Source organism: Salvelinus sp. IW2-2015, linkage group LG16 (genome assembly GCF_002910315.2).
Source record: "Salvelinus sp. IW2-2015 linkage group LG16, ASM291031v2, whole genome shotgun sequence".
Taxonomy (NCBI): domain Eukaryota; kingdom Metazoa; phylum Chordata; class Actinopteri; order Salmoniformes; family Salmonidae; genus Salvelinus; species Salvelinus sp. IW2-2015.
Genome location: NC_036856.1, coordinates 22653138 through 22667496, shown reverse-complemented (window position 1 = coordinate 22667496; position 14359 = coordinate 22653138). Strand labels below are relative to the sequence as shown.

Below are 14359 nucleotides of genomic sequence, written 5' to 3'. Positions count from 1 at the left end.
TGTCATAGTTGAAGTGTTACAGGCCTCTCTCATCTTTTTAAGTGGGAGAACTTGCACAATTGGTGGCTGACTAAATACTTTTTTGCCCCACTGTAGATACTTTAGTACCTGTTCCTCCAGCATCTTCACAAGGTCATTCGCTGTTGTTCTGGAATTGTGATACAGTGAATTATAAGTTAAATAATCTGTCTGTAAAAATGGAAAAATGACTTGTGTCATGCATAAAGTAGATCTCCTAACTGACTTGCCAAAACTATAGTTTGTTAAGAAGAAATTTGTGGAGTGGTTGAAAAACGAGGTTTAATGACTCCAACCTTTGTATGTAAACTTCCGACTTCAACTGTATATATCTGTCATGTATCCTATTCCACTCACTTAGCTATCACGATTTCAACTGCCTCTACTTCGGTTAATTCATGTTAACTGCTGTATACAGACATTTCTAAGAGGAAGAGCATGGTCAGATCTAGTCTCTCTCTTGGCAAAAACATATCTAGTGCTAAAATGAGCTGAAACATATCAACCAATATGTTCAGTACTCTAAATGTCATTGCTCCTATTAATGATGTATAATTCTGGCATTGAGATCAGGAAGGTTATTTTGTTATGAGGCTACAGTTGTGGCCAATTTGATCTGTCATCACAATCAAGATCAAATGTTCAGCTGAAAAGTATTTGTGCTAATGTGTCTGTAGACACAGAAAGCCAGAGAACAGGTGAGATGAGTCTCTTCAGAACCATTTGGAGGACTACCGTCATATTTCTCTTGTACAGATGTAAGTGATTCCTGTATTTTTGTAATATGGAAATAAATAATGTTGTGCATTACATTTTACATTCCAATAAATGTTTAGTTTAACATGGTTTAGTATTGCTTAATAACATTCCAGAGTTGGTTCATTCCTCTCTACAGCGAACTGCCCGTGACATCACAACACAGTGCATTCGGAAAGTATCCAGACCCCTTGTATTTTTCCACATTTTGTTACATTACAGCCTTATTCTAACGTGATTAAATAGTTTTCCCCCCCTCATCAATCTACACAAAATACCCCATAATGACAAAACACTTTTGAAATGTTTTGCTAAATTTTCTTTTTTTTAAACTGACATTTACATCACATTTACATAAGTATTCAGACCCTTTTACTCAGTACTTTGTTGAAGAACTTTTGCCAGTGATTGCAGCCTTGAGTCTTCTTGGGTATGACACTACAAGCTTGGCACACCTGATTTGGGGAGTTTCTCCCATTCTTCTCTGCAGATCCTCTCAAGCTCTGTCAGGTTGGATGGGGAGCGTTGCTGCACAGCTATTTCAGGTCTTTCCAGAGATGTTTGATCGGGTTCAAGTCCGGGCTCTGGCTGGGCCACTCAAGGACATTCAGATACTTGTCCCGAAGCCACTCCTGCGTTGTCTTGGCTGTGTGCTTATGGTCATTGTCCTGTTGGAACCAGCGCTCTAGAGCAGGTTTTTATCAAGGATCTCTCCGTACTTTGCTCCATTCTTCTTTCCCTCGATCCTGACTAGTCTCCCAGTCCCTGCCGCTGAAAAACATGCCCACAGCATGATGCCACCACCATGCTTCACCGTAGGAACAGTGCATTCAGGCCAAAGAGTTCAATCTTGATGTTATCAGACCATTGAATCTTGTTTCTCATGGTCTGAAAATCCTTTGGGTGCCTTTTGGCAACTCCAAGCGGGCTGTCATGTGCCTTTTACTGAGGAGTGGCTTCCGTCTGGACACTACCATAGAGGCCTGATTGGTGGAGTGCTGCACAGATGGTTGTCCTTCTGGAATGTTTTCCCATCTCCACAGAGGAACTCTGGAGCTCTGTCAGAGTGACCATTCAGCTATTGGTCACCTCCCTGACCAAGGCCCTTCCCCCCCGATTGCTCAGTTTGGCTGAGCGGCCAGCTCTAGGAAGAGTGTTGGTGATTCCAAGCTTCTTCCATCTAAGAATTATGGAGGCCACTGTGTTCTTGGGGACCTTCAATGCTGCAGACATTTTTTGGTACCCTTCCCCAGATCTGTGCCTCGACACAATCCTGTCTCGGAGCTCTACTGCCAATTCCTTTGACCTCATGGCTTGGGTTTTGCTCTGAAATGAACTGTGGAACCTTATGTAGACAGGTGTGTGCTCAATTTTGAGTCTCATAGCAAAGGGTCTGAATACTTATGTAAAAATTATGTTTTGGGGGGGGGGGTATTGTGTGTAGATTGATGAGGAGAAAATAGTATTTAATCCATTGTAGGATAAGGCTGTAACGTAACAAAATGTGGAAAAGTCAAGGGGTCTGAATACTTTCCGAATGCACTGTATGTAACACTGTGTTATGTTGTGTTTGTGGACAGGTACATTCCAGGTTCCAGCCAGCCCCTCAGGTCCGAGAATGGGTATCATCTGTCAGGGGTCTGTGACTGTAGAACCTGGGCCACTCTTTCGCATGGGTTCCAACCTTACAGTGTACTGCACAACCACAAAGCCCCACTGTGGCCAGAGGTCTGTCTGTCGGTCGGTCGGTAGATAGATAGATAGGTGTCGATCGGTTGGTGTTTGTCTGCCTGCCTGCCTATATGTTTGTCTGTCTGTCTGTATATAGAGAGGAAGGAGGGTGGCATAATGAAGAGAAGGGAACAGAGAGAGACGTTTTGTAGTATTGAAACCTCTTTGTGTTGTCAGTTTATCTGTGGAACTGAATGGGCAGGACCAGACGGCACTAGAGATCTTGAACTGTTCCACTGTCCGGCTGAGACTGACTAACCTCCGCACACCAAACTCCATTCTGGTCTGTAGGCTGCGGCAAACAGACGGACGCATACAGACTGTTTGTGGGCTAGACCTACACACTGGATGTACGTCTACTGTCTTTAGATTCTGGATGTTATCTTTGCAGTGTTGTTGCCTCTCTGGCTGGTTGATGTTGCTGCAAATTAGCATTAGTTCTTACTTGACCAATTCTGGACTCTTATGAAATAGTAAAACAAATATTTTAGATAAGATATTCAGAGCAATTGCTAGACCCTGTAAGGGTGTGCTGTATACTATTGCTCTCCTTCCCTGCAGACCCTCCTGATGAGCCCAGTGGTATAGCCTGCCAGGCTTCCAGGGACTCAGAGGAGATCACCTGTAGCTGGAGCAGAGGACGGGAAACACACCTGGTCACAACCTACTATGTCTCAGTCAGGAGGTGAGCTGGGTGATGGGCCCTGTAGTGTGGTAAAGTCTGCTCACTGTCTTTTCCTCCACCCTGGGCTAGGGTTACCACATCAAAAATATATTGTGAATAGATGTGTAGCTACACTCTTAGACAAAAGGGTTCCAAAAGGGTTATTCAGCTGTCCCCATAGGATAACCCTTTTTGGTTCCAGGTAAGAACCCTGTATGGTTCCAGGTAGAACCCTCTGTGGAAAGAATTCTACATGGAACCCAAAACGGTTCTACTTGGAACCAAAAGGGTTCTAGCTGGAACCAACACGTGTTCTTCAAATAATTATCTTATGGGGACAGCCAAAGAACCTTTTTAGGTTCTAGATAGCACCTTTTTTTCTCAACCTTTTATATACGTGGCTTGAGCACTTTAACAGAATAATTAACAGATTCAAGGCAAGGAAAGCTTTTTCCCATTTGTCCTTCTCTGAAAAAGTAATGTGACTTGCTTATCCACAGTGTGAACAGAGCCCAGGTGTTTCACCGTGAGATCCAGGGTACTGGTGTGTTCAGTATTCCACGGTTGGAGCTGGATGAGAATGAACAGTACCAGCTGAGTATAAGAGCTCACAACCACCTGGGAACATCACTGTCCCAACCCTTCAACTTCTCTGTCAATGATGTAGGTAAGTTCATGTCTCTGATGTAACGTCCTGACCAGAGGTCTTATGTGTTTTGCTTGTTTAGTGTTGGTCAGGACGTGAGCTGGGTGGGAATTCTATGTTGTGTGTCTAGTTTGTCTGTTTCTGTGTCCAGCCTAATATGGTTCTCAATCAGAGGCAGCTGTCAATCGTTGTCCCTGATTGAGAATCATATATAGGAGGCTTGTTTTGTGTTGGGATTTTGTGGGTGATTGTTTCCTGTCTCTGTGTTTGTGTTCTGCACCAGATAGGACTGTTGTCGGTTTTCACATTTGTTATTTTGTATTTTGTATAGTGTTCACGTATTCGTCTCTTTGTTTATTAAATATGTTGAACACTAGCCGCGCTGCATTTTGGTCCTCTCCTTCACCAATGGAAGAAAACCGTTACATCTGAAGACAAACGCATACATACATACCAGTTTTTTTTTATATCTTCATATATTTTGTTACCATAAAGGATGTGCACACGCCACTACRACCAAATTGCATCTCTCTCTGGTGCTGGGAATAATACAAATAAAATCAATTTTAGAAATCCTTGTAAATATATACATAATGTTCTCTCATATCTGAAAATGTTTATGTGTTTTGCATGTGAAGTAATTTCTCATCCTGTAACTTGTTCCTTTTAAGGACATCTTGCTGTGAAATCCTCTGATATGGTTTGAGTTTGACATTGTTTTCAAAGGATCGGCTTCCTGCATGTATTGTCTCTGTGTGCTGATTAATACCAGAACTGTCAATGTTAATAAACCGTCAATGAAAAGGACATTGGGGCATAACAACTATTAAATAATGAGAACATCCCATTAAGCCCCTCTAGGTTCGTAATTTACCTGATGTGTCTCTTGGCATTGCAGTGATACCAGACACCCCTCAGATCATGAAGCTGGAGTTTTGGAGTGGCTCCAGGGCGGCTGTATTGCACTGGAACTGCTCTGAATACCCAAAACCTTTAAGACCCCACGTCAGGCTCAGAACAGGCAATGGCTCCTGGGTGAGTAATATTATATTGTCGTCATCAACATCCCCATTCCTCACCTTGGTAGCATCTAAATGTTCRAATACTGTACATGCACTCTAACAGTTGGACTAATACAAGAATAAAGAGAAGAAGTATGAGTGAATGCCATTGTCTGTTGGTGTTTTTGTGCAGGTGGAGCTACACTTGGATCCGAGCAGAGGCCTGGTCAAGGTGGAGGGCCTGAAGCCCATGACACAGTATGAGTTCCAGATCAGAGTCTGTTTCTCCATAGAGAGGCCAACCTCTGCACAGAGGTCCACCCCTGCGCTCAGGAACTCCTCCACCCAAAGGCCCCTCTGCAGTAGATGGAGCCCATCAGCTAGTAAAACAAGCCCAGGCATAGGTAAGCCCAGAGCCCAGCATGGTTTTTAAATAATGCACGTTTCAGAGAGAGCTTGTTCACACATTGCAGTGAGGGTTGGAAGTCACTGACAACAGATTATTTTGACAGTGTTGTGGAAGTTGTCTTAAGATAAAGTCCAAATGTAGATATTTTTACTAACCTGTAAAGTGTTGTCATCAGAGTAACTTGTTCTCCTTTATGTTTTCAGCCCCCACTAGAGAGCTGGATGTCTGGAGAGTGTTTGGTATCCCTGGGGTGGATGGGGTTCAGGATGTGACAGTACTGTGGAAGGTATCTGCAGAAACACTATCAGTTTTGATCGGTTGGTTTGCACGCTTAGCAACTAAAAGCTGTTCTTTGACCCCAAGAACTTTAAAGAAGATCAAATAGCATACTATGGTGGACTGTTGGTGGTAATTGTATTGTTTGAGGTTGTGATTTTTCAATGTTGTTCTGTAGAGCTTTAATCCTAAAATTTTGTTTGGATGATAAACTTGGATAATACTACATGGAAAGGAGATCATTATCTATTTATCTCTCTGTCTCACCTCTCTCTGTCTCACCTCTCTCTGTCTCATCTCTCTCTGTCTCATCTCTCTCTGTCTCACCTCTCTGTCTCACCTCTCTCTGTCTCACCTTTCCTCATTTCTTCACTCTCTCCATCTGTTCCCCCCTCTCTCTCCTCAGCCCCTGTCTCCAGGTGACTATAGTGGTCATGTGTTGAGGTATGATCTGGTCTACCTGCATGAGGGTCAGAGACAGGAGGAGATCACCTATCCTGCTGGTGTCACCCAGTGTTCTGTCCAGGTGTCACCTGGGGTTCAGGAGTTGTTTGTAAGGGCTGTCACCTCCTACGGGACATCTCCACCTGCTACCATACAGCTCAAACACACAGGTGAGAAGATATACTTGCTACCATACAGCTCACACACACAGGTGAGAAGATATACTTGCTACCATACAGCTCACACACACAGGTGAGAAGATATACTTGCTACCATACAGCTCACACACACAGGTGAGAAGATATACTTGCTACCATACAGCTCACACACACAGGTGAGAAGATATACTTGCTACTACACACCTCACAGACACAGGTTTACTTGTTTTTCACTTAAGTAATTGTGATATGATGAACACCAACCATATTCTTTGTATTACAGGTGTGTCTGGGCCTGTTCTGAGAAGCCTCAGTCCGGCAAACGTAGAAGGAGGGGATGCAGTTGCCCTGTCCTGGTCGTGGGATGGATCTAGTGGGGCTGAAACGGAGGTACTGTTGGGCTTTTTGGTGGAGTGGAAGAGTGGACATCAGGAACTGGGCTGGCAGAGAGTGGCCAGGAAGAGAAACACAACACTCATCACAGGTAAGTCCCTATGTCAGAACCACAGACACATTTCTGACCGTGTCTTTGTCTACAAACGGCTGCTGATTCTGACAAAGCATGTGATAGGGCAATGCTCATCATCAACCACAAGAGGTAGCTAGTGGAGAGAATTGACTATTTTGGACTACTGAGATAGACTCATCAAATCAAATGTTATTAGTTACATGCGCCGAATACAACAGGTGTAGACCTTACTTACGAGCCCCTAACCAACAATGCAGTTAAAACGAATACGAAATAAAAGTAACAAGTAATTAAAGAGCAGCAGTAAAATAACAATAGTGAGACTATATACAGGGGGGTACCGGTACAGAGTCAATGTGCAGGGGCACTGGTTAGTTGAGGTTATTAGGGTAATATGTACATGTAGGTAGAGTTATTAAAGTGACTATGCATAGATTATAAAAACAGAGAGTAGCAGCGGTGTAAAAGAGAGGGGGGGGGTTGGGCAATGCAATAGTCTGGGTAGCCATTTGATTAGATGTTGAGGAGTCTTATGGCTTGGGGGTAGAAGCTGTTTAGAAGCCTCTAGTACCTAGACTTGCTTGCCATGCGGTAGCAGAGAGAACAGTCTATGACTAGGGTGGCTGGAGTCTTTGACAATTTTTAGTTCCTTCCTCTGACACCGCCTGGTATAGAGGTCCTGGATGGCAGGAAGCCACAGGGAGAGGTTGAAAATGTCAGTGAAGACACTTGCTGCGCATGCTCGCAGTAATCCATCTGGCACTGCGGGCTTGTGAATATTGACCTGTTTAAAGTTCTTACTCACATTGGTTGCGGAGAGCGTGATCACACAGTCTTCCGGAACAGCTGGTGTTCTCATGCATGTTTCAGTGTTATTTGCCTCGAAGCAAGCATAGAAGTAGTTTAGCTCGTCTGATATGCTCGTGTCACTGGGCAGCTCTCAACTGTGATTCCCTTTGTAGTCTGTAATGGTTTGCAAGCCCTGCCACATCTGACGAGCATCAGAGCCGGTGTAGTACGATTCGATCTTAGTCCTGTATTGACGCTTTACCTGTTTTATGGTTCATCGCAGGGTATAGTGGGATTTATTATAAGCTTCCGGGTTATAGTCCCGCTCCTTGAAAGTGGCAGCTCTAGCCTTTAGCTCAGTGCGGATGTTGCCTGTAATCCATGGCTTCTGGTTGGGGTATGTATGTTCAGTCACTGTGGGGACAACGTCATTGATGCACTTATTGATGAAGCCAGTGACTGATGTGGTGTACTCCTCAATGCCATCGGAAGAATCCCGGAACATATTCCAGTCTGTGCTAGCAAAACAGTCCTGTAGTTTAGCATCTGCTTCATCTGACCACTTTTTTATTGACCGAGTCACTGGTGTTTCCTGCTTTAATATTTGGTTGTAAGCGCGAATCAGGAGGATATAATTATGGTCAGATTTGCCAAATGGAGGGCGAGGGAGAGCTTTGTATACGTCTTTGTGTGTGAAGTGAAGGTGGTCCAGAGTTTTTTCCCTCTGGTTGCACATTTAACGTGCTGATAGAAATTTGGTAAGACGGATTTAAGTTTCCCTGCATTAAAGTCCTCAGCCACTAGGAGCGTCGCCTCTGGGTGAGTGTTTTCCTGTTTGCTTATGGCAGAATACAACTCATTGAGTGTGGTCTTAGTGCCTGCATCGGTCTGTGGTTGTATGTAGACAGGTAGATAGTGTGGTCTACAGCTTATCATGAGATACTCTACCTCAGGCGAGCAAAACCTCGAGACTTTTAGATATCGTGCACCAGCTGTTATTTACAAAAATATATAGTCCGCCGCCCCTTGTCTTACCAGACGCCACTGTTCTATCCTGCCAGTGCAGCGTATAACCAGCCAGCTGTATGTTGATAATGTCGTCGTTCAGCCACGACTCCGTGAAGCATAAGATATTATAGTTTTTAATGTTCTGTTGGTAGTTTAATCTTCCGCGCAGGTCATCGATTTTATTTTCCAAAGATTGCACGTTTGCTAGCAGAACGGAAGGCAGTGGGGGTTTATTCGATCGCCTACGAATTCTCAGAAGGCAGCCCGACCTCCGGCCCCTTTTTCTCCGCCTTCTCTTCACATAAATGACGGGGATCTAGGCCTGTTCCCGGGAAAGCAGTATGTCATTCACGTCGGGCTCGTCCGACTCGTTAAAGGAACAATTGATTCTGCCAGTTCGTGGTGAGTAATCGCTGTTCTGATGTCCAGAAGTTATTTTCAGTCATAAGAGACAGTAGCAGCAACATTATGTACAAAATAAGTTTAAAAAACAAGTTACAAACAATGCAAATAAACAAACAAATACAATTGGTTAGGAACACGTAAAACGTCAGCCTTCTCTGGCGCCATCTTATTCATGTATTAAATGGTGTGTTTTGTTTCAGGTCTGACGCCGGGAGTGAGGTATAATGTGTCTCTGTATGCTGACACTACATGGGGTGTGTCCAACCCCTCATCTGGCCTGGTCTATTCCAGAGAAGATAGTAGGTTTACATGATTAGGAATTTGTGAAATTATCCCTTATGTAAAATAACACATTGTGTTTTTGTTTGCTACTTTATGGTATTACTTTGCACTGCTGTTTCGTTGCTATCCCATTATATAAAGTACACATAATGAGCTGTGGATTGTTCTTATTCTCCAGTGACAGTGTTCCCTGACTCCTTGTCTGTATTTAAGAACCTGTGTCGGTACCGAAGGTGTCAGTGTTGGCCCATGAAACCAGCCGGGTTCTGATCCAATGGGAGGAGCTACCAGTGGACCAACAGAGAGGCTTCCTAACACACTACAACATCTACCTCAAGAGACTGGACTCTGACACAGATCAGAATCAGAGGGGTGAGAGGATAGGAATGTGTGTGTTGTAGTGTATGCATTATCAATATGCATGTGTGTGCATTTTCGGTATGTCTAAGGTGTTCTGCGCATACTCCAGTATTACAATGGAAAAAACATGTCACCTAAAAATGAATCTCGCCCACCAGCCGGCTCTCTCTCTGGCGCCAGCAATTCGAGCCTGGGGACGGGGTTACCTAGAAATCAACCTAGTGTCATTTCTTTGATTCGCACGCCTCACAAACCCACAGCTGAGAGAGCTGACACAGAGCTGACACAGAGCTGAGACAGGGCTGAGACAGGGCTTTCCACCCTTTCACCACACAGAGAAAGACAACACCCCTCTCCTTAGTTCCAGTAACCTGTCTCTCTGAATCATACTGAATTCAACTGTACTGTACATCAGATGTAGAGGGATTAGACTGTGATATTATAAAGTACATCTCAAGAATCTTCAGGAAGTATACTCTGGGAGCCAAATGGAACTCCTCCCAGTCAATGGAAGAGAATGGATGTCTTGTTTGTTTGTATTAGTTAGTCTCAGTTAGCTACAGTGTGCAGTTTCAGGGCTTGGAGATTCAGAGAATCAAAAGCTATTCTTAAACACCACAGCAGGATGTGGTTGTGTGCACATGCATATCTGAAGCTAAAGTCAGACCTGAGTTGTTACCCAACATGCACCACTCCCCTTTGTGGACCTCTATACTGGTGCGGAAAGCAGCTAGAACAGCTACGTTTTCACCCTGTCCCTGTAGTGTAATGACTTGGTGCGATGAAAGCTGTGTGCAATACTGTAGTTTAACTGTTGTTGTCCTGGCTGTAACAACATGTTGTAGGGAATCTACAGTACCAGGCAAAGGTTTGGACACACCAACTCATTCAACAGGTTTTCACAATTTTCTACATTGTAGAATACTAGTGAAGACATCAAAACTATGAAATAACACGATCATGTTGTAACCAAAAAAGTGTTAAACAAATCAAAATACATTTTAGATTTTAGATTCTTCAAAGTAGCCACCCTTTGTCTTGATGACAGCTTTGCACACTCTTGGCATTCTATCAACAAGCTTCAACTGGAATGAGTTCCCACATATGTTGAGCACTTGTTGGCTACTTTTCCTTCACTTTGCGGTCCAACTCATCCCAAACCACAGCAATTGAGTTGAGGTCGGGTGATTGGGGAGGCCAGGTCATCTGATGCAGCACTCCATCACTCTTCTTCTTGGTAAAATAGCCCTTACACAGCCTGGAGGTGTAACATCAAGGCGGTGACCCGTTCCTGTAGGTTCATGCTCTACAACATTCGCAGAATACGACCCTGCCTCACACAGGAAGCGGCGCAGGTCCTAATCCAGGCACTTGTCATCTCCCGTCTGGATTACTGCAACTCGCTGTTGGCTGGGCTCCCTGCCTGTGCCATTAAACCCCTACAACTCATCCAGAACGCCGCAGCCTGTCTGGTGTTCAACCTTCCCAAGTTCTCTCACGTCACCCCCCTCCTCCGCTCTCTCCACTGGCTTCCAGTTGAAGCTCGCATCCGCTACAAGACCATGGTGCTTGCCTACGGAGCTGTGAGGGGAACGGCACCTCBYTACCTRCAGGCTCTGATCAGGCCCTACACCCAAACAAGGGCACTGCGTTCATCCACCTCTGGCCTGCTCGCCTCCCTACCWCTGAGGAAGTACAGTTCCCGCTCAGCCCAGTCAAAACTGTTCGCTGCTCTGGCACCCCAATGGTGGAACAAACTCCCTCACGACGCCAGGWCAGCGGAGTCAATCACCACCTTCCGGAGACACCTGAAACCCCACCTCTTTAAGGAATACCTAGGATAGGATAAAGTAATCCTTCTAACCCCCCCCCCCCCCCCKWTAGAGTTAGATGCACTATTGTAAAGTGGTTGTTCCACTGGATATCATAAGGTGAATGCACCAATTTGTAAGTCGCTCTGGATAAGAGCGTCTGCTAAATGACTTAAATGTAAATGTAAATGTAATGTAAATGTGTTGGGTCATTGTCCTGTTGAAAAACAAATGATAGTCCCACAAAGCGCAAACCAGATGGGATGGCATATTGCTGCAGAATGTTGTGGTAGCCATGCTGGTTAAGTGTGCCTTGAATTCTAAATAAATCACTTACAATGTCACCAGCAAAGCACCCCCACACCATCACACCTCCTCTTCCATACTTCAAGGTGGGAACCACACATGCCGAGATCATCCGTTCACCTAATCTGCTTCTCACAAAGACACGGCGGTTGGAACCAAAAATTGTGACTTTTCCTCTTATTGGTGTCCATTAGAAGTGGTTTCTTTGCAGCAATTCGACCATGAAAGCCTGATTCATGCAGTCTCCTCTGAACAGATGATGTTGAGATGTGTCTGTTACTTGAACTCTGTGAAGCATTTTTTTGGGCTGCAATTTCTGAGGCTGGTAACTTATTCTCTGCAGCAGAGGTAACTCTGGGTCTTCCTTTCCTGTGGCGGTCCTAATGAGAGCCAGTTTCATCATAGCGCTTGATGGTTTTTGCGACTATACTTGAAGAAACTTTCAATATCTTGAATTTTAGGTGACTACCTCATGAAGCTGGTTGAGATAATGCCAATAGTGTGCAAAGCTGTCATCAATGGGAAGGGTGGCTACTTTGGAGACTCTCAAATATATTTTGATTTGTTTAACACTTTCTTGGTTACTACATGATTCCATATGTGTTATTTCATAGTTTTGATGTCTTCAGTATTATTCTACAATGTAGAAAATAGTAACAATAAATAAAAACCCTGGAATCAGTAGGTGTGTCCCAACTTTTGACTGGTACTGTATGTTAGGGGGTCATCTTGTCTGCTCTTTTTTGGATATACAGTACTTATACTTACCTACACTTTGTGATAAATGCATTTGTAAAAACATTACATTTAAAGTCGGAATCAGCAGTTGAAACAATAACAAAGTGTTCTCCCGCCGTTTCCAGAAAAAAAGTTGAGAAATGGGGCTGGAGAAGTTTAACCAAATTCATAGACAGAGCTATGGATGCAAGGACTGACCATCCATGATATCAATATGATACATTTAACCAGGCTATATAGTGTTTATTTCCATTTACTTTGTTTACAAACATTGGAGTAAACCAATCATATATTTTGGGTTCTGATGGGGTACGACAGTTGAACTGGGATCATGAGGCATTTATAAGTTATATTCTTCAGGAATCAATGGGTACAAATCTTTTTTTATTAAAAAAATGGATGAAGTATCTACTGATTGCCCCTTTAATTGAGCTGTTGATTGATTCATTGATTCATTGATTGTGTGCATGGTCAAATACTATATATCTCTGGTCCGCCGTCTTCTCTCCAGTGACTGTATCAGGGTCCATTACAGTGTCAGGGCCCAGTCAGAGGTGGCTGGAATGTCCTGAGGAGGCCGTGGCCCTCAGAGTGTCTGCCTCCACGGCTGCAGGGGAAGGACCACAGGGGGAGTGGCTACTCTCGCACTCTCCAGTCACTGCATGTCAGTCACATTCACTACCATGGCCATGTTCCAAACTTACTCACAACAACTCACTTCCTCCCTCAGCTCTGCAGGTCAGAAACATTCACAACTAGCCTTGTACGGACATCCTGATCTCGCGAGCTTGCATTCTGTTTTGCTAGAATGTAAGCTTGCAAGATCAGGATTGTCGAAGAGGCTAATTCACAACCATGGCCACATTCCAAACCAATCACGCCTTCTCTTCACTCTGTTCCAAACACACTATGATTGCCTCTCTGATGTCTTAACCTGTTCTTACAGTGTGCTGTCATTTACTAACATGTACCCTGTTCTTCTCTAGTTGGGCTGGTGGCTGGCATGTCGCTCGTGGCAACCATTATCATGGTGATAATGGCGAACCTGATGTGTTGGAGCTGTGTGAGGAAAAGGTACCAAGCTGACAGAGATGTTGGCCTGGTGGCGCTTGCATTTATAATCCTGTTACAGCTGTTTATGCTTTAGTTGACGTGGTAACAGACAGTGTATACTTTCTGGTACTTACTTTCCAAAGAAGTACTGTACTCTTTCTGTTTTTAAGTTTACCGTGTTACTGAGGTTGACAGTTTTTTTTGACTGTGGTGAGCAATGTGGTTAACACATCTGTTTGCATGCGATATTTACTGCATGCACTGTAATGCACTGTATTGCCTAAAGAGCTGAGCAAAACTGGTCACAACAACACTATCACATAACAATACAACCCCAATATGAGACTAAGTGATCAACAGCAAACAAGCAGTAAACAACCCAGCTCATTATGAGACTTCCATTCCCTGCAGGATCAAACAGACATGTTTATCCCTGGGTCCTGTCTGGCTTTCTGAGAACCTCCCCAAGCCTGGAAACAGCAATGCTATCAGTCTACTGAAGGTAATCTACTAACAGAAAAATTGTGTCTTCACCTCCCTATCTACATTTTCAGAATGCAATATAAATGCATCTATATATTTCAGAATGCAATATAAACACTTCTACCTCTTCCAGAATGTGGTATAAATACGTCTACATCGTTCAGAATGCAATATAAACACATCTACATCTTTCAGAATGCAATATAAATAGTTCTACATCTTTCAGAATGCAATATAAATGCAGTGCAACCTTTGATGTTATTGATCATACGTTTTTATTTAAACAATTCACTTTTTATGGCTTCACATCACCTGACATCACATGGTTGGAGAGTTATTTATCCAACAGAAACCAGAGAGTGTTCTTCAATGGATGCTTCTCTAACATCAGATATGTACAGTTCGGTGTCCCTCAGGGCAGTTGCCTTGGGCCGTTACTCTTTTCTATTTTTACAAATTATTTGCCACTGGTCTTACACAAAGCTAAAATAACTATGTTTGTGGAGGATTCCACAATCTACATGCCAGCACCTAAAGCTAGTGAGTTTGCAG

The 14359-nt window shown here is 43.8% G+C and overlaps 1 protein-coding gene across 2 annotated transcripts in view; it reads left to right on the top strand.

The window, feature by feature from the left end:
• The window catches only part of il23r (interleukin 23 receptor), a 22316-nt gene that overhangs the window by 2289 nt on the left and 5668 nt on the right, over window positions 1–14359 (top strand). Inside the window, exons 2-16 of one of the 2 annotated variants that reach the window (XM_024004710.2) lie at window positions 696–776; window positions 2355–2502; window positions 2683–2855; window positions 3067–3190; window positions 3670–3836; window positions 4714–4850; window positions 5010–5220; window positions 5429–5511; window positions 5908–6115; window positions 6387–6587; window positions 8975–9073; window positions 9270–9428; window positions 12783–12935; window positions 13258–13345; window positions 13736–13826. In XM_024004710.2, the coding sequence (XP_023860478.1) occupies window positions 722–776; window positions 2355–2502; window positions 2683–2855; window positions 3067–3190; window positions 3670–3836; window positions 4714–4850; window positions 5010–5220; window positions 5429–5511; window positions 5908–6115; window positions 6387–6587; window positions 8975–9073; window positions 9270–9428; window positions 12783–12935; window positions 13258–13345; window positions 13736–13826 (2097 nt within the window). In that variant the 5' untranslated portion in view covers window positions 696–721. The remainder of the gene's footprint in view (window positions 1–695; window positions 777–2354; window positions 2503–2682; window positions 2856–3066; window positions 3191–3669; window positions 3837–4713; window positions 4851–5009; window positions 5221–5428; window positions 5512–5907; window positions 6116–6386; window positions 6588–8974; window positions 9074–9269; window positions 9429–12782; window positions 12936–13257; window positions 13346–13735; window positions 13827–14359) is intronic. The other variant, XM_024004711.2, reaches the window with a different exon arrangement.